Raw genomic sequence first — 19238 nt, 5'->3', positions numbered from 1 at the left:
AACTGACATTTTAAGTCAAGCAATCCGTAGAGCACTTAAAACTACAGGGCTGAATTGGTAATATTACATAAACACAAAAAAAAAGAAGAAACAAGTCCAAGTGACTTGAAATTAAATAAACAACATCAAATTTGATAAAAGACCAAAGAAAAAATGTACCGTTGCAGTTAATAATACTGGAAAGAACCCAACTCTATTTCATAAGAAAACTTGCTCAAAAATAATAAAAGCCACAGCTAAATGCTAATAGAAATGGGGAAAAAAGAACCTCTTGATATAATCTCTTTATACCTGAGATGAATAATGTAATTGAAATATTTCAGTGCTGTGTACATAATTTGAAATATTTAAACATCTCAATATTCACACTAAATGTTGTTTTTCTAGTCATACAAAGATTCTAAACTTGATGCTTCTAAACTTGATTAAACAAGGACCAATCCAAGTAAAAGTTACAACACTTTTGAAAAGTATTAAAAACCCTTTGAACTTTTCTACTTTTGTTATATTGCAGCAACACTGTTCAATGCATTTTCTGAGATTTTATGTGGCAGTAAAATACAAAGCATTGATCACTGTGTAGTGGAAAGAAACCAGTTCATGCTTTTCCATTTAATAACAAGCAAACGTAAACATGGTGGGCATTTGGGTTTGTCATCTCTTAAATCATTAGACCACGACTCACTGCAACTACAGCTGCAAGTCTTTTGAAGTATACCTAATTTTAGCCCATTCTTCCTCGGATAATAGATTAAGCCAAGCCATATTTAACAGAGAATATCTGTAAATGCTAATTTGCAATTCTTGTCATCCTCAAAGGACTTAGGTGGGAACTTTGATTGAGCTATTGTAACATGAAAATACGATTATCTCAAACATCCCATCATAACACTGGCTGCATGTTTGGGGTTGTTGTCTTTGTGGAAGGTATTTCTCTGTAACAATAAATAAATAAAAGGCAAAAAGAAAAACAGCATCTTTGTTGCAGTCTCTGATGTTTGTTCAGCCTTTAGCAGGTTTTCTCAAGCTGTAGTTTCATCCATCTAACCATCCACTTTGCCCACTTCCTGGTCCTTCTGAAATAAAGCATCCCCACAGTATGATGCTGCCACCACCATGTTTCACAAATAGCCTCGACATAAAGATTATTTCTCAGCTGGCTAAAGCAGCTTCTTTTACACATCTTCTGTGGACATCGCATCACTTATGGCAAATGACAGATGAACCGCTTAAAGCTTTAAGAATTTTGCCAATCTCCCATAAAGATTTTTCAATTAGTTTACAATTCTCCCTTCTATAGCGGTAAATCTTCAACTTCTCCCAAATTACCGAGGGCCTCCTGGTGGCTTGTTCTGCCCAATTAATGTTCTACTTTCCTGGCCTGTTTTTGTAGGTTTGACGTTGTCCCACACTTTTTACATACTCGGATGGACTGTTAGGATAACTGTAGCTGCTTTATATTTCTTCCAGTCCACGGTTGTGGGATAAATTGTGTTCTCTGTCACATTATATCCCATCAAAAAAAATACCTGTTACACCACGGTTGTAACATGACAGAATGTGGAAAACTTGAAAAAGTTTGATTTTTTTGTAAGGCATTTGTTAATGCTCCTTCAGTGGTTCATTGACAAAGAACATTTGAGCAACTACTAGTAACTAGATAAATTCAGGTTTTTATTGTCGACCCTCAAATTAAACGGGAAAGGATTTAATTTCAGTGATAACTTTTCAGACACTGTGACCAGCAGGGTTTCAAATAAAGAGGTAAACCCAGAAAAGAAACACAATTGATGTTTAAATATTGACAGATCTTTATTCATATTGAATTAAAAATATACCTTTGACAGAATCATGTAACAAAACAAAGGGAATATGTATTTAAATGTTCTAGCTGAGGAGAAAAGATCAATTAATAGTATCACAGAAAATGTTAAGATGACAAAGTACACCCTATAAAACTTCTCCATCAACCTATTCAGTAAATACAAAGAATTTATGACATTATAGAAAGTTCCTCCTTGCAAAGCTCGTCGCTGAACAGATAAAATAAGATTCAGTGAGCTTGCCCATCCCTGCATACACATTTAAATACTGAAAATTGGAAAATGATGTAGTTGCCACCAAAATCATCGAGTGCACAAGCCAGGGAACTTTCTAATCCTACCTGTACAAAAAGCTCAACGTATTTTTGCAAGAAAGACTTAAATATAAAAATTAGCATGATAAATATTAACAGAATCCAAAATTTACAAAGGATGGCATTCTGATCTATAACAGAAAACAACATCTCAATGCTCAATATTTGTAAAACAAAAAGTGGTATAAATAAAACAAATTATCTTCAAGTGCTGTTGCGGTACAGACATGTAATTTCAATTGTCTAATCCTTAAATATCTGCTCTGCAATTTAGTTTACATAATGAATCCTAGCAAATCTTATAGCTTCAGCTACTGTAAGAAAAACTATGTGGCCTAAGACTTCTGACACCAACTGATTACTAAAAATGTACTAGCTACAATAGCCCAGTGAAAATACTTATTTGTGATGATTTTGGTGGCAGTTTCCTTTCAGAAAGTAGACATGGTTGAATATAGGCCTCAAATATGCTGGAAAACCAGTTTTGATATAAAAGAGGGAGTTCAGAAAAAGAGAAAAGTTCTGTTGAAGCCACAATTGTACTTCAATGAACAATCGGCCATGCAAAAAAAAAGGTTCCTCATTGTTTTCTGTTAAATAACAAACCATACTTAGGTTTGATATTGCTACACCATTCAATCAGTATTGCCCTCTTAGTTAAAAACAAAAAAAAAAACAACAAAAAAAAAACATGACAAAGCTAAGTAAATATCAAAAGTAATTGAGAAGATACTTTACTATGTTTTAGGTCCTCAACATTTATATTGTAAAGTGACACTGGTGGATTAATAACATTTGTTACAAATACCATATATGAATATCCCTAGCATTGTAACAGTATTAAGTGTACAAAATTAAAAAGACCTAAAGAGGTCAGGTTACTGGGAAAATCTGAAGAGGAATGTAGTGGTAATGTAAAATATATTCAGTAAAAAAAAGGAAAGATGTCAGTCCTAAAAAAAGGCAATAGCATAGGTTGAAACACAAATTTCACTTAGCTGTGCTGAAAACACAATCACAAAATCACAGGAGCATTGATGGATGGTGTGCGACCAAATGACCCTTTGCAGCTTCACAGCTTACTCTTAGAATTGCATTTACAGAATATATATATATTCACTGAATGTATATATAGCTATGTACATAAAGAAAAAAAAGGTGAAAATTAGAAAACAAACTAAAAATGCATTGTTGTAAGGAGAAAAAAAAACAATTATGTTGTCAAAAGCATGTCTAGAGCAATGCTCTATTTACAGATACACCTGACCTTTTCTCTCTTATAAAAATATCTTATTTTTGTAACTGTTTTATTTTTAGTAAAATCTTGAATCAATCCATTTTAGAGCAAAAGATGAGCATTTCCAATATTACAATTATTTTAACACCAGTTTATTAGAGTGTAGACTGTGCTTTCCTAACCACTCTCTTTTATTCTGGTTCTCATAGCACTTGACAATGCACATACTTAGTTTAACGCAGTGCCAGAATTGCACCATGAACGTCACAGGTTTATTAAACCCATCATTGCAGAATTGGTTTTGCCAGCTGCTTTTCTATTTAAGGATTTTTTTTTTTTTAATGCAGACAAAGAACAAATGCGTTTCTGCTTTTTTGACAGTGGTCTTTGCAATAGTATGTGTCAACCACAGATGTAGTATATTTTTGCTTTAAAAAAGTTCTAATGATATGAAAAGGAAGTTATGAAGAACTCACTGTATAAAAGGATTCTCTGTGACCCAGTTCAGCAGTTAAAACTTCTAAGGCCTTCATTTCTAGACTACAGTCGTAAATGAAAGATGAGGAGTGTCTCATATAAAAGCTTCAACAAAATAAGAAACAAACAAGCAAGACAACTTTTGTGTGGATAACAGAGTACGGGGACTTGAATATAATTTTATTTGGGCTCCCTTCCAATTCCATTGCTGGACATAGCTTAGCTAATGTTTTCAACTTTCTGGATTTTGATGTCTGTGTATAATACATATACAATTATCAAAAATAATAGGGTAAAACAATTAAGTAAATAAAGACAATTCAAACTTAGATTGCAAAACTGAATCCATCTAACCATTGACTGGGCCCACTTATGTAGGGGTGCTTACATCCAGAGGTCATTGGACAGGTGGCATGCTCCACCCAGGACAGATGCCAGTCTATCACAGGGAAAACACCAATGCAAACGCACTTACAAGGGTAATTTAGAGTCATCAATTAGCCTAACTGTCATGTTTATAGTCTGTGTGAGGAAGCCAAAGAAACCATAGAGAACCTGGGCATTCAGGGGGGAACATGCAAACTCCATGTTTGAACCTCTGACCTTTTTTGCCACAAGGCAACAAAGCTAGCATTTACATCACCATGCAGCCCACAACTTAATCTGCATTGCTTAAATCTTAATCATGTTACATACAGCACTTGATACAGCATGACTTTTTGGAGAAAATGAAATTAAATACATTTGCTTGTTACTATTTTCAGAAAGAAAATGATATGGCTTCAAGCATTTAGAAGTTAATACTGGCAAAGCTGAGAGCAAAAATCCTTTCACAGAAAGCCCTCTTTACAGAAATTATACTGAAGTGTTGCTTGAATATTTATAAACTTGACTTCTTTGACAATTCTGTTGCTCATGGGAACCCCAGCTGGTGAGAGGGTCTAAGTAGCTGCCTAATTTTGTGGCCTAATGATAAAGCTGTAGTAACAACCTTATCATTGCAAACCATCAATACATGAGTCAGGTATGGCAAAATCGCTTTTAAACCTAAATTGTGAATAAACCTTTACACAACAAATATACAGCAAGGTTTGAAAGGTTGGCGGTAGGAGAGGCGGCATCAATATCTGATCATGTGTGGTCAACGTAAACTGTGTAATAGGAGGTATATTTAAATTACATTAGCAAAGAAGAATTGCGTTACTTAAACTTTTAAACAGTAGATGTTAAACCTGGTTTATGTGCCTGTCAGAAGTCAAGTAAGCGTTTGGGTGGAAACTTGACAAAACACTACAGAAAGATCAGCAAAGATCTTTGGGTATGGACTTGAGTTGCTATAAACGACAAAATGTAACAGCTAGGCAGTAGTTCCAACAAAGATGATGCAGGTGGATTCTAAAAATGTATAAGACCCTGAAGTGCAAATGAGAGGGAAAACAATACAACCCTTCCTACAAAACATGTAGTTACAGGCTATTAAAATATGCTCAACACTGACGCAGACCAACAAACAGGAAAACATATTTTAAAAAGGGTTATCATATACTCCATGTAGTCAATAAGTAATTATTATTATTATTATTATTATTAATACTTTTATCCATTTAAAGATGTTCATATGGCCCTGTGAGTGACTAATTTGACCACAATCACCTTATTTTTGTTTTTACTCCACTAATTTCTGTATTCCAGTATTCTCTGCCTTCTGCAGCTCAGTGTTTGCTACATATAATTCAACAGTCACTTCTGAAGAGACATAAACAGTGGCATTTTAACTCTGCTAGTTTCATTGCAGTCACACCTCCCACCCCCCTGGCTTTTGTAATACTGATGCATTGGTTGGGTACATTTCTTGAATGCCAATGCCATAGTTTTAACCTCGCTGCAAGATTACAACCAATTGCCTGTTGTCCAGGGCTTCTCAGCTGGTGCACTGAGTGAGTTGTTGGGTAACATGATTTCCCCGTAGAACAACAAGGAGAAAGTAGATAAATTAGCATTCAAAAAGCTAAAAGCCCCTGCGATGGCTGCCAGCTGAGAGCGCCAGCAGCTTTTCTCTTTCGTAGATTGGGTTTATTTTTCTCAAGAGAACCATTTCTATCCCTAATGGTGACTCTTTACTGCTCTTATTGCTCTTACATGCACGGTCATACAGTGGTCTACAAGCTCTGCTATGAATGCCTCGTAGATGATAAGATTACAAAATAGCATTTTCAACACAGAGAGGATATTGCTACACAACTCATTTACACAATAATTTAGGCAAAGGTGATTGTTCATATAAAGTAAGCAGAATAATCATAACCTGGGACAAAATATTAGCAGATATAGAACAGATCAATGGGTTAGCATCAGAGTAGAGTAGCAATACGGTAACTAATGCTTTGAAATTCACCATTAAATTCACATTGTCATTGGGTTGCACAAGTCAACAGAAATTTATTCATTTAGTGGGATGTTATGACACCAATCTATCTTCCATTATACTTTTATTTCAATTGGTTTAACATCCTTTCATGATCTCGCAACGTGTGTCTCAGCTGGAGCTCAAATGCATGATTATTATTCCCCATAAACCCTGAGAGGCAAAGAAAAGATTCTGCCAGGGAAACATCTGTGCTTGGTACAGTAGTAAATCACCCTTGCTGCTTTTCTGAATCTTTAATATAGAGGCACAGGTTGTGCAAGAGTGCTTGTACATTGTTGTATAGCAATAAAAAGTTCATCAGGCTAGTCTGCATGGTTACATACATATTTTCTTTAAATGGGGCACGCTATTTAGCATAGTATACTTACTCTTCAAAATATCCTAAATGGAAACTTGCCAAGTCTCAGTAGCCATTAACAATCCTTAGAGTTTGATGGTGTGAATGTGATGTCATTTTGTTAACACCCAGTGATTAGCAAAACATCACTATTTACAGACTATAAGCTGTGTCATTTCACCCCCATTTAATAACTATGCATTGGAATTGTGTTCCTTACTTTCAGTTTCTTTTTGTGACTATAATTTCTTTTTTATTTTTGTGCATGCAGACTCAATTTTTAAATGTGCTTCCAGTTTTTTAACGATGCTTTAGACGGTTCTCAACCCAGGTTTAGTAGTTTCTGCAATCGCCTTTGTTTTCTTTGCTTAATGCCAATAATTTGATTGTTTTCAAATAGACTAACATTCTTTCTATGACCACAAAATGTGTCTTTCCTCGTTCAAAAGTGAGAATACACTCATTGCATCAGTGGGGGTTGAATATTTTGTTGCCAGCTGGAAGGCAAGTGTCTATGAAGTAACCATCCAATGGGACGCTCATCCCTACTTGCTCAGTTAAATTCAGTTGGAACAATTTATTTGGGTCAGGCATTAAATGATTACAAGACAAAAGTAACACAAAGTAATTATAAATGGCTTTCTGTTTGCTGGTAGATATTATTATTTACTGGAGTCATATCTACATTGCCTTTCAAGGTTGGCTTTCATATACATAAGTGTCAAAGCAGCTGTAAAATTTCCTCATGCTGCAAACAGATCAAAACTTGCTCAGTATAAAATGTTCATTGGCAGAAATGCACTATTTCAAATTCAAAAAGTCAGGTACAAAATTACGCATACTGCAAGGGTTCAAAATGGCAAAAGGGAAAATGTCCAGCACTGAATTGGCTTAGAAAGAAGCAAAAATAATTTTACTATTTAATCAAAATGTGCAATTAGGATAAATGTATTTGTCTTGCAAATGTGCTCACATTCATGGGTTCAGCAATAGGTCACATAATAAAGTCTAGTTTTCACTAGATATCCCAATGCAAAACTAGAGCCTTGTCTCAGCTCATGTCCAGATCACAGCTTCTGTTAATCATCACAAGGAGTCACAAAATCTCAAGATATTGGTAATCTGTCTTTCATTATAATAGGTACACTCTCAACAAGATGCATGGCCTCACTTTTGCAGATATTTTTTTGGACCTTGCATTCATTTGCACAGCTTGCAAAACTGTAATAGAGCTAATACATAGGTTTTTCCTCCTCAACTTTATTTTTGTCACCAAGAATCTGATTATTTTTAGACATGTGACATGTCTGTGTGGCATATAATCTTCTCTTCATATTGTGCTTAGATATTCATAGACAGCTTTTGTAAAAATACCAGACTTTAAGTTTAGATAACTTTAAAACAAACTCAGAAGTTTTAAACCAGTTTTAGAAAGCATTTAGATCATCAATGGTATAGATTTAACTGCAATCCTTATGAAATTTAAATATTATGAAGCTTAAACTAAATAATGATTAAATTCGGTCTTCTTACTAAGATGTAAGAAGACCAAATGCTTTCTTACATCTTTCTAATTCTTCCGTTTTACTGACAAGAGCACAATCCTATGTTAACTGCTTCCTCAAAGAGTGCTTGAAATATGTCCAGTTCAAATTAATAGACTTTGTATTTATGTACTGTGTACTGAAAGGATTTATTTACTGGTCATAGTGTGACGTCCATTTGCTAATGTCTATTAGGTGAGTGGAAATGTGCTGTTAAGAAAATGTGCATTCCAAAGTTGATTATGTAGTAAATACAACAAAAGCTAAAGAATGATCAAATGTTTTTAATAAAGAAGGATTGGGAAAAAGGGGGTTTCTGTTGTGGTGGAGTGACCCTACACTAAGAAAACTCAGCCTTCCACCCATATTACAAAAAGTGCAATATTAGAAACCAAATAATTTATTTAATACAGTGAATTAAACAGCTAATTATTCAAGATATTTCCCTGATTTAAATTGTGTCACTCATTCTTATATAACATTACTATACCTCAAAAGTGCTAAAACTTAATTAGCAAAATGCTGATGAAATGAAAATAGTAGTAATGCTAAATTATACTTGCATCATATAAAAACATATGCATGAATTGCCTTCAGAGCAAAAATAACATTAGTTAATTTAGCTGTCCCAAAACATTAAGCACATTTTAATTAACAACTGTGCCAAAGAAAAGCTTCATAGTCGTTTTGATGGTAAATACTACTGGTTGTGAGTAATAAAAAAAACCAATCTAAACTGAAGTCTTTCAACATCTACTCTTGAGCAGACTATGATACCAAGTTCATTTCAGTGTTTCTGAAAACACAGTGGTCAAAAACCTGCTGTAGTTGATGTACTTTTACATCTCTTCATATACAGATTGGTTCATATAGTCATTTTTCCCCTCTCTGTATAGTAATGATGTGTAATCGGTTCATTATTACAGCTCTTAAGAGAAATATTCACAGACTGTTTTGGTTGTTGAGTATTCAGGTTTTTTTTCCACCTTTGTCATTTAAATAAGGAACATAATAAAAATCTTGTGGTTTAATAAACAAAAACTAGCCTAGTAAATTTTTTATTATTATGTCAGAGTTAAAAGCTTCCCCAAAATCAACCTCTTCATCTCCTATTAAAGTAATCATTCATGCATGGCACCAAATCAAACATTGATTTGGTTGGTTTGAGGCCCTATTTGCTGGATATATTTGTATAATAGAGAGGAAACATAATGTAAAATAACAAGGAAATAAAGGGCTGTTTTCTGAACAATCCCTCTTTTAAAATCCCAACACAGCTGGCATATCTGATCACAAATCATTGCTACACTATTCAGGATATCTTGTTAAACTGATAGTTTTTTTTTCTTCCGTTTTTGACAAAACCCACATCTAGGCAAACTGTGTGATTCAATCAACGTCAATGTAAAAGTTATGTCATGCCGGCAGGTAACGTCGTTGGCAGCAACAATGAGGCTAACATTCTGTAGACAAACTCCAAAAGCAGAGCTAGGCTAAATATTATGGAATGGGATGATGACATCACTCAGGAGCACACCTTGAAGACCTGGGAGGTGTTCATGACTATGGTGAAGAAATTACATTACCCCACAAAGTTTTTACCAATGCCTGAAGCTTGAACAGCTTGTCTCCTAAAAATGATTTGAAAGTCATTAAGTTTCAAATAAGACGAACAAAGGTAGAGTCCATCCATGAGTTATGAAAATTACTTATCTTAGTTCTAATGTGCGTAAATATGTGCTCTGTAACCAAAGATGACACACACATACAACAGCAACTGCCTTTCGTATTGTTTGTTTTGAGACAAATGATACAATTTCAAGAGTTTCAGCAGAAATTTATGTATGCAAGAAAAATCCAAACAATCTTTTTCCATAAGCTTGTATTTGCTTCTTATAAGAGGATGCAAAAGCCTTATTTTGTGTCTAAATAGAACAGTTCTTGCATGTGTTATTTTTTTCCTGTTAGTGCATCTCGCTCTCCAGCTCCATATATTCTGCTGTTGACTGGAGTTGACAGCAAGCCTCTGATGTTCCCAGAATGCAATGCAGTGTCCCTGCTGTAGATTGTGCTTTTGTGATCACTCGATGCCCTTTCCCCTTACTCATTAACTTCATGAGCTTGCATTAAAAGGTTAAATCAAACAGAATCAGAATAACGTAAGACAGATGTGAGGGAGTAGAAGAAAAAAAAAACAAACAAAAAAAACAGCTGCAGTATTGTTGGAGACAGAATGAAGTTTTTAAACATTTCCATTGTGGAAAATGTTCATTTAAAAAATTACAAAAAAAAAAATCATATTATTCTGGACAGGGCCAAAAGCTCAAAACAATGCTCTTGAGCATTTTGTTGAAATCTTCCCCTCTTCTGCTCTTCACAACTTCCTGTTTTCTGCTGCTTCAGTAGAAGATCAAACTGCTCCACAATACATTTCAAGTGGTTGCAGGCGTACATGTTGATGTGTTTATGTGTGGACAAATTTATGTTGATGTGTTTATGTGTGGACAAATTTATGGTTTCTGTTGTTGTGCCAGGCCTTCGGGCTTGTCCCAGGACTGACATGCTTAATTGTTTTAAGAAAGGGACAGACAAAGAAGCGAGTTTGTGGGAATAAAAACTACTTTAGGTATTCTCAGCATAACTTCAGTTTGGTTGGTAAGTCAAGATTCTAACCTGAATGCATGTTTCACATTATAACCTAAACCCAATGTAAAAAGTCTGATCAAACAAAACCATGTACACAACTAGTTTCATTAGAAAATATATAAAACATACAGAAGAATGATTCATGGGTTCATTAACAATCTCACAGTGTCAATGAAAATACTCTTCGTCTGACTAACTAGTTTAATTAGCCTAATTAGGTTATTTCTTATTTTTTTTAATAACACACTGATGTAATCTTTTCTTGGATTGCTTTTGTTCTGTTGTTAAAGGTACCAGAACAGTTTTCTGCAGGTCAAACCAGATCCCTCCCTGAAGGAGATCCTCTAGTTTAAGAGTCATGTTTAAAAAGGATGGTTTAAGTCTTAGATGAAGCTGCCACTGACAGCTAGTCTGTTACAGAAAGGCAGATTCAAACACTGAGAATAGAAGACTTTTCCAAATAGAATGATTATGACAAGTTTCCAGAAAAGGTGCAAGGAGGACCCCGGAGGGCAAGTACGGCATTGAAAAGACATGATTTTAATCTCCAGATGCTACAGGTGGGTCACTACACCACAGTGTTCCTCTGCCTGTATGGAGGTGGTGGCAACACATTGCCAGCCTTCATAGCAGCCTCAGACAAGTATTCCTGGTTTTCTGCCACAGCAGGGCGAATGCGTCCATTCTGCCGGTAGAAGAAACGTGTGCTGCAGTCCTGCAGGTACTCAGGATTGTGCAATGTGGACTTCGGAGGGAGACTGTGCTGCCAATACTCAGGATTGTCAAAAGTTGCTTTCTTGGCTTTCTTATCAAATGCCATTGTGCTACTGGTGATGCCTGAGTGTAGTGTGTGTCCTGAATGCCCTGGATGCAGGGTATGTGATGGATATGTCGGGTGGGGGAGTAAGCCAGGAGTTACCACATATCCAGTGGAGGAAACGATGTGGCTTGATGTGGATGGGTTTGCTGTCTGCAGGACTGATTGTGCAGTAGAGGACGAAGAACCAGAGATGGAAATGGCACCAGCTAATCCATTTTTGTCCCCAGGGCTAAGGAATGTATTCAGGTACAGAGGCTCATTGATGTACTCATCGTCTCCATGGGCAGACTGGCCTTTTGGGGCAGCGGCAGCGCCAGCTATGTGCAAGGTGTGGCAACTTGCTCCATCTATCACTATGTGGGCATCACCGTTCCGACGACGTGTGACAAAAGGGTTTTCCTCAACAGGATGGAGATGATCTGGAAGTAAAAAAGGGGATTAAAGATACATCTGCTTGTTCTGTCCAATGTTAGAAGCCACCAGTTAAATGTGTAAATATATAAATATAGGCAATTACAGCAATGAAAGCATAAATCCTGCAATATAAAATGTTCCATAAAAACATTTTGTCTCTTAAATTATGCATTGCTTTCTTTTAAAGCTGTTCATTTAACCTGAGGTGTTCTTGTTTCTCGTGGAAACCATGTAGCCATCCTTGTCTCCCTTTTCACCTCGTTCTGATAAAAGACCAGTAGGATCCGCACTGTAGCGCTGTCCGCTAGTCTCCTCTCCTCCACCTTGAGAAGCAAACAAGGAAAGAAGAAGAAGAATATATGAACTAAGATATAGAAAAGGGTTATTGTTGAACCTAACGCTAACCCTTTTAGCGGCACATCTTTTTTTCCACCAGAAAACAATGTTTTAAAAAGAAGTTCATTGTTGCGCAATCTTGCTTTTTCATTGACATTGCAGACAAACTATTGTTAAGCACTCTGTTTTCTATTATTAGTTCCTCCATCAATAACTTGTAGAGCACCTGCATTTATTAGTTTACGTAATACTCCTCTGCTTGCATCAGCAATTTATGAATAAGTTATAGTTCAGTCAAACATGGAGAGTTGATCATTTTATATTTACAGCTATTAACTAAAAAATTAAAATGTGACACAATGTTACTAAGCTTTGTGGTGGTTTACTTGATGTGTAAACCATGACAAATTTTGGCTGTCAATCCCAATTTTGTGACTTATTTCTTTAAATCACAGTTAGGCAACACATTTATCAGAAACTATCTTGAGTAACCATATACTGGTTTGCATAATGTAGATTAATGACATATATTCAGTACTATACCAACACAATCTTTTTCTATATTACAAATGAACACATACAAATTTACAATTAAAGAGTATCATGTGCAGCTTTGAACTTTAAAAATTCTATGTATGTATTTTTAAAAACAATTTCTATAAGGGTGCTAATACAACACATAAAAACAGCAACTGTCTTCTTCAGAATACAAATGACTCGTAGCAGTGTGTCTGCATGGTATTTGGTCCACTCTGCTAAAGAGTATATATGCTAAGATGTTCAAAACATGTAAACTTGTAAACAATGGGATGGCAGGCATTTCACACCAAGCTTTACCTTGTCCTGGAGTATGAGCTAAACCAAGGGTGTTTGACCTTGGGGAGGCCTGCTTTCTTAGGGTGCCATTACAGCGAGGGTCATCTTGGTTGCCACGACTAAATCCACCACTAATCTGGGCCCCTGCAGCGAGTTCCTGTGAAGGGAGGCTGCTTCCAGACATGGATTGACCCACTCTAGGCAGAGTGGCCAGCATGTCCCCCATGGTAAACGTTGGGTCCTGACAGCCAAATTGATTCTGGATGGAAATAATAATAATTAAAAACTTATTGTTGACACAATATGCAAACAAATAAACTGACAATATAAAAGCAAACAAGACTTGCAAGACGGTAGCAAATACAAAAAGTAATTTTGTTTTTACCTTAGCTGTAGCCCTCACTGTTTTATTAGAGGTTTTTATTAACTCGTCTAAAATATTAAAACAGCTATTTTATTCTGGTTTGTTTTATAAATACAAATAAATAAAAGTGAAAAAAAAAAGAATAAATGACTGATCTAATGTTAAGGTTGATTCCATGTTAATAATTCTATTTTACTAAGGTTTCTAATTTTTTACAAAAACAGAAAAGGGAACTGTTGAAGTTGAAGAACATTGGCAATTTAATTAACATAATTTTAATTAAAAACTTAAAGTAACCATATCTGCTGAGGTCCATTTGTATCTGTGCTCATAACAAAAAAGATTTTTTTTTTACTAAATCTCTGGGAAAGCTTCACATCCACTTATCTCTCAGCTCCTTCATTTTCATCAAAGGTTTGACTTTTTCAATTTTATTTTCATTCTTATTTTTTAAAGGCTGAAACGTTTTAATGTCTGGAAGAGTATTTGCACAAATTGGGAAGCAATGGTCAAGTGGAATTTTCAGTTTATATTGGACTAATTAATTAAGATGTAGATATTTATTCTACTTCTGATCAACATTTCTTAGCAGCCCACATGCCAGTTGAACAAGTATAAAATGATATGGTATTTGGCCCCTACAAGAAAATTGATTAGAGATGGTGCATGTGCTATTCATTCACTGCTCCGTTTTCCTCATGAGGGTATTCAAATTAATCTGTCATATAGACCTTTACCGCTGTAAGAACTGGGCAAGTACATACATTGTTTTGTCATACATTTTAACATATTTAAAGCACTTTTTAACTTTTTTTTAATAAGTGTACTTTCATCCAGTATTTACAGTTGCCCACGTGACACATAAATGTTTTTCTTTTTGTATTGTGTCATTCATGCATATGCACACAACGTACCATATTTCCCATACAAAATAAAAATGCCAATAAATTTATTTAAAATAACAATGTAACAGTAAATAACTATTTCCAGACTTGTTAGAAGTCAATATGGTCATATTCATGCTTTATGCAAACTGACAAAACTACATACCACTGTAATGTAATTATTCTAAACATATGCAAAACATCCTACAACAGGCAAATCCAAAAGTAATATTGAAAGTGAAAACAAACCTTTACCTTTGTAGGAAGAGTTGAATTTAAAGGACACACTGTATTGAACAATTATTTTTTGCAATCATTTTTACCTTTTGTACTTCCATTTTTTTTCTTTTGCTTTTTCTCTCACTTCGCAACAACAGACCTTAATAAGGACCATGAAACACAGCAGGCAGGACAGGGATACAATAATAAAGAACTTCAAAGTAGTGTTTGATTATGAAACAATAGCCCAGCTTTAAGCATCTGTCAAAGCACATTTCAGTCCATCATCTGAAAATGAAAAGAAAACAGCACAACTCCAAACCTACAAAGACCTAGCTAAATTGACAGGCTGGACTGGGAGAGAATTAAAGAGAAAGCCAGACAGTATGCCAGGGTAACTCTAGAGTTGCACATCTCAGATGGGGGCATCTGTTTAGACTCAAAACAACCGTTCTCTATGCAACTGTGCACTTTGTAGATCTTCCCACTACGGAAGAGGAGCTGGAAGAAATCTTGTGGATTTGAAAGAAATCCACAAGAAAATGTGTTTGTACCACGAGACACACACAGCAAACATGTTAAGGAAGGTGACCTGATCAGATGAGATCAAAACTGAACTTGCAGTTCAAGGAGGGCTTATCATCTAAAGGCATTGCAAACATTGAATTTTGTTGTTATAAAAGTGACAAACTGTGGGAAAGTTCAAGAGTTGAAATACTGTGGGGCAGCGTTTTTTTTGACACAATGACAGAAGATTATAGGACTACAGTTTGGCTTAATCCAGGCAATTTGATCAATCTGAAGTTTTAAGAAAGAAAATCAGCATCTAAATTGTTATAAAACTAACATTTACTCCACTTTCTGAATTAGTCAAATAGAATAGGGAAGAAATCTAGCATTCGAGACAGAAGATAAAACAAAAAATAAAAAAACAATATTAGGAAATCTATCAGAGGCACGTATGAATATGCAAAGCCTGTAAATAGAGATTAAAACTAGTGACTGCACTGCCTTAAGGAATCTGTGTTAATCTTTTCTCTTAAACGTGCAGATCCTTTTTCCTCGGAGGAGTCTGAACATCCCTAAAATAATTTACCTTGTTTGAGTCCATGCGCGTGCGAGGAGTGTATGCCAGTGGTGGAATGTTAAAGGAGTGAGGAACCAAATACTCCTCAGCATCCATCAGGTCCTCCAGCTCGTCTTCCTCTAGCAGGCTCTGGAAAAACTTGCTGTCGTTGGGGCTGGGCAACTTCATGCGGTCATCACCCTATTAAAACATGAGGGTTGATGTGTCATTCACAGGTTCACTTTGTAACCACAAACTGAATATGGTGAATAATAATAATGTAGTGCATTACTTAATAGTTGTCTGACTTTACATTGAAGTTTTCCAGATTGCTAAATTTCCTCTGTGGTAAAATGTCTCTTATACCCTTACCTTCTAATGAAATAAAAACTAAGTCCATAGACCTGATTTGAATAAGCCCAACAGTCTACAGACAAGCTTTAACAATGACAGTTTTTTTTTCTTCATATTATTTTGTTAAAATTTACTGAGAACCTACCTGGATGACCAGGTATCGCTGGGGGTCACGAGCCATCCGTGTGAACTCTGCAGCTAGTTCCTTGAACTTGGGTCGACTGTCTGCATCAATCATCCAGCCTGAAAAAAAATGTTTTTGTATTACATACTGACCACTGGAATTAAATATACATACACACTGGAGATATTAATCTTTCATTTTTCATGGGATAATGAATCATTTAGCCCCTGACTTCAAGTTTGACCCCAGTACTTAGTACGCTTATTTAATGCTTTTCTCAGCAGCATTTGCAACAGACATAAAGATGAACTTATTCTTTATAAGTCATGTGTAAAACAATTTTCACAGTTTTCTGCTGAGTCCAACATGAACAAGCACCACATTTCCTGTTAAAGTTCCTTACCCCTCTAACCATTTTAATATTATTTTATTATGTCACATTGCCACCAAAGTCAATGTATTTCAATAGGATTTTCTGTGACCAGATCAGCCCAAAGTAGTGCATCATAGTAAAGTAGCAGAAAGATTTTTTTTTTCTTTCCTATTTTACCTAAAGTGCTAAAGTGAAGAAAGGAATTGCAGAGATACGCAGCTCAGGTGGGAAAATGTCAAAAGAGCAATTATCAATAATTGCTACATGTATGACCTTTATAGAAGAGTGGCAAACAATTAAAATGAATTTCAGTTTTGCATGAGCATGTATGTCATACACTGTATGAAGATGATGTTCTGGTCACATGAAACCAAAATGTACCTTTTTGGCCTGTGTGCAAACCTCTGTTTGCGGTGAAAAACTATTGCTAAATGTCATGATGAACAAACGTTTCTCATTGTGAAACAGTGCAGTAGCAACATCATGCTGTGTGGATTCCTTTCTTCCACTAGTCAGGATTTCTAATACGATGGATGGAGCTAAATATAGCGGCATTTAGAAAGAAAACCCTCAAGAGGCTGCAAACAACACCGGCAACTGGAAATGTTAGTACTTTAATATTTAAAAGTACTGTAATATTACTAGTCGTGTTTTTACTTTGATATTTTTAATTTTACCTAGCATAACATCATCTATTGCATAGATAGAACATGTCCATCTGTAGATATGTTGTTGTTCCGGTTAATCATTTAACTTGCTTGAGGGACATTAAATATTTTCCCCTAAAGGTAATATTTTTAGTTGTGTAAAAATGAGCAACTATGTATTTTCTATTTAAACATGTCTTTACATGTAGTCACTTTTTCAGCCTAAATATAAATACTCTTTCATCACTAGAACAGCCATCTGGAGAAATGTGCTCTTCTGCCAGTTTTACAGTTGGACACATGGATACGACACCAAAGCAATCATGTGATTCGACCTCATCTGTGCATCAAGGGAAATAAGATGAAATGAATACAGAAGTAATACAGATTAGGCAAAAAGTGATAGCAATTAATGGTTTAAAAGGGAACCTATCATTACTTTATCAGCACATTTCACATATGTGCATTTCAAACATAACATTGTGCAAAAAGAAAGAAAACAATTGCGCAGTGACATGGATAATTCTCTGCTCTCTACTGCTTGCCAAGTTGGCGCAAGTTCAGGGTGGCAGGAAAAGTCAAGGTGGCAATGACAGCCAGAGGCTTCATGTCACTGAGCAGTGGACAGGGCCAGTCTGTAACTGGCAGCAAGTCTTTTTCCTGGCCACAGTAACCAGATGTTATAGTGCTGCCTGATGGCATTCCACGAGTATCTCGCAAATAACGCCGACAAGCTGGTGCTACCATTCAGTAAGTGGGAAGGCAAAACTTGAATTTATCCTCGTTAGGTGGCTGTGAACTTAACTTCCTATTATTTATTTATATACATATATTTGCTGAATAGCATTCAATGAATGAACATCATAAAAACAGTTGGCCCTGATTTTAAATTCAAAATAACCTGAGTGTAATGTGTGTAATAAAGAAAACCATCTAAATTTGGATGGCTAATTGATTTCCACAGGTTGTTTTTCTTCTCACAAAACTTTAATTTGTCTTTGTTACAAAGCCAGCATGGATTCAGATACCCACAAATAAAATGTCTGCTGGCAAATTACCTCTAAGATCTGGAGTAAATAGAAAAAAATAATAATCTTAATTAATAATAATCTTGTATAAAATTGATTTTTGGTATATGCAATCTGTTGCTGGCACTCATAAGATGAAAGAAAATACAAACATTATAAGACAAATTGAAAAGAATCTTAGTCATGATCATGGAAGAGTCATGGAATCATGACTCATGATTGGGGGCCAGGCTCGGAAATTGAAGTATGTTGCAATTGCATCAGAAATACAAAACACTCTTTGAAACCTGTGTTGTTTTATGCATGTTAAAAAAAGTTAACGTTATTTTGTTTGCACGTACATTTGACCATGACCATATAGACATCAATGGTACAGATGGGTGGCTGAGGAAGTCGTTCTCCTTTCTCCAGTAGATCTGGAATATCTCTGGTCGGAATGCCATCATATGGTTTCCCTCCAAAGGTCATAAGTTCCCATATGGTCACACCTTTGAAAACAAAGATGGTTGGAAAAGAAACATTTGATTTAAAATGCTCTATGTTAGGACAGAGGCTATGCATATGTCACTGCTAGTGTCTTGTGTTGGTGTTAACTACCAAGTAGGGGAAAAATAACCCTCACAGCTACTGGAGACTGTAAAAGCGGCTTACCATAACTCCATACATCACTCTGGTGAGTAAATTTCCTGTAATGGATACACTCCAGGGCCATCCACTTGATTGGCATCTGCAGTGTAGGAACATGTATTATTGATGTATTAACAATAAAATCTGCTAACAATAAACCTATTTATAAGAAAAAAAAATGTCCACAATGTATATTTGAAGTGTTTCATTGTAAAATGACTGACTGTTTCAGCCATGTTGGAGAGTAAAATGTAATGGTGGATTAAAAGGAAACAAGGTTTGGGTAAATCAACATCAAGAGGACATTTTCACACACACACAATATCAATCTAATCCCCCACCGACAGAAAAAGACACGCA

The 19238-nt window shown here is 35.5% G+C and overlaps 1 protein-coding gene across 1 annotated transcript in view; it reads right to left on the bottom strand.

Moving 5' to 3' along the window:
* Window positions 1-1787: 1787 nt before the first annotated feature.
* Window positions 1788-19238, bottom strand: part of erbb4b (erb-b2 receptor tyrosine kinase 4b) — a 298712-nt gene continuing 281261 nt past the window's right edge. The window contains exons 22-28 of the mRNA XM_081604430.1: window positions 18903-18978; window positions 18593-18739; window positions 16225-16322; window positions 15756-15926; window positions 13214-13451; window positions 12241-12363; window positions 1788-12045 (exon numbers count right to left, since the gene is read on the bottom strand). Coding sequence (XP_081460556.1) covers window positions 11375-12045; window positions 12241-12363; window positions 13214-13451; window positions 15756-15926; window positions 16225-16322; window positions 18593-18739; window positions 18903-18978 — 1524 coding nt within the window. The 3' untranslated portion in view covers window positions 1788-11374. The remainder of the gene's footprint in view (window positions 12046-12240; window positions 12364-13213; window positions 13452-15755; window positions 15927-16224; window positions 16323-18592; window positions 18740-18902; window positions 18979-19238) is intronic.

Source organism: Poecilia reticulata, chromosome 2 (assembly GCF_904066995.2).
Source record: "Poecilia reticulata chromosome 2, P_reticulata-male-v2, whole genome shotgun sequence".
Lineage (NCBI taxonomy): Eukaryota > Metazoa > Chordata > Actinopteri > Cyprinodontiformes > Poeciliidae > Poecilia > Poecilia reticulata.
Note: the sequence above shows the minus strand (reverse complement) of the source record. Positions and strands in the feature narration are given on the sequence as shown.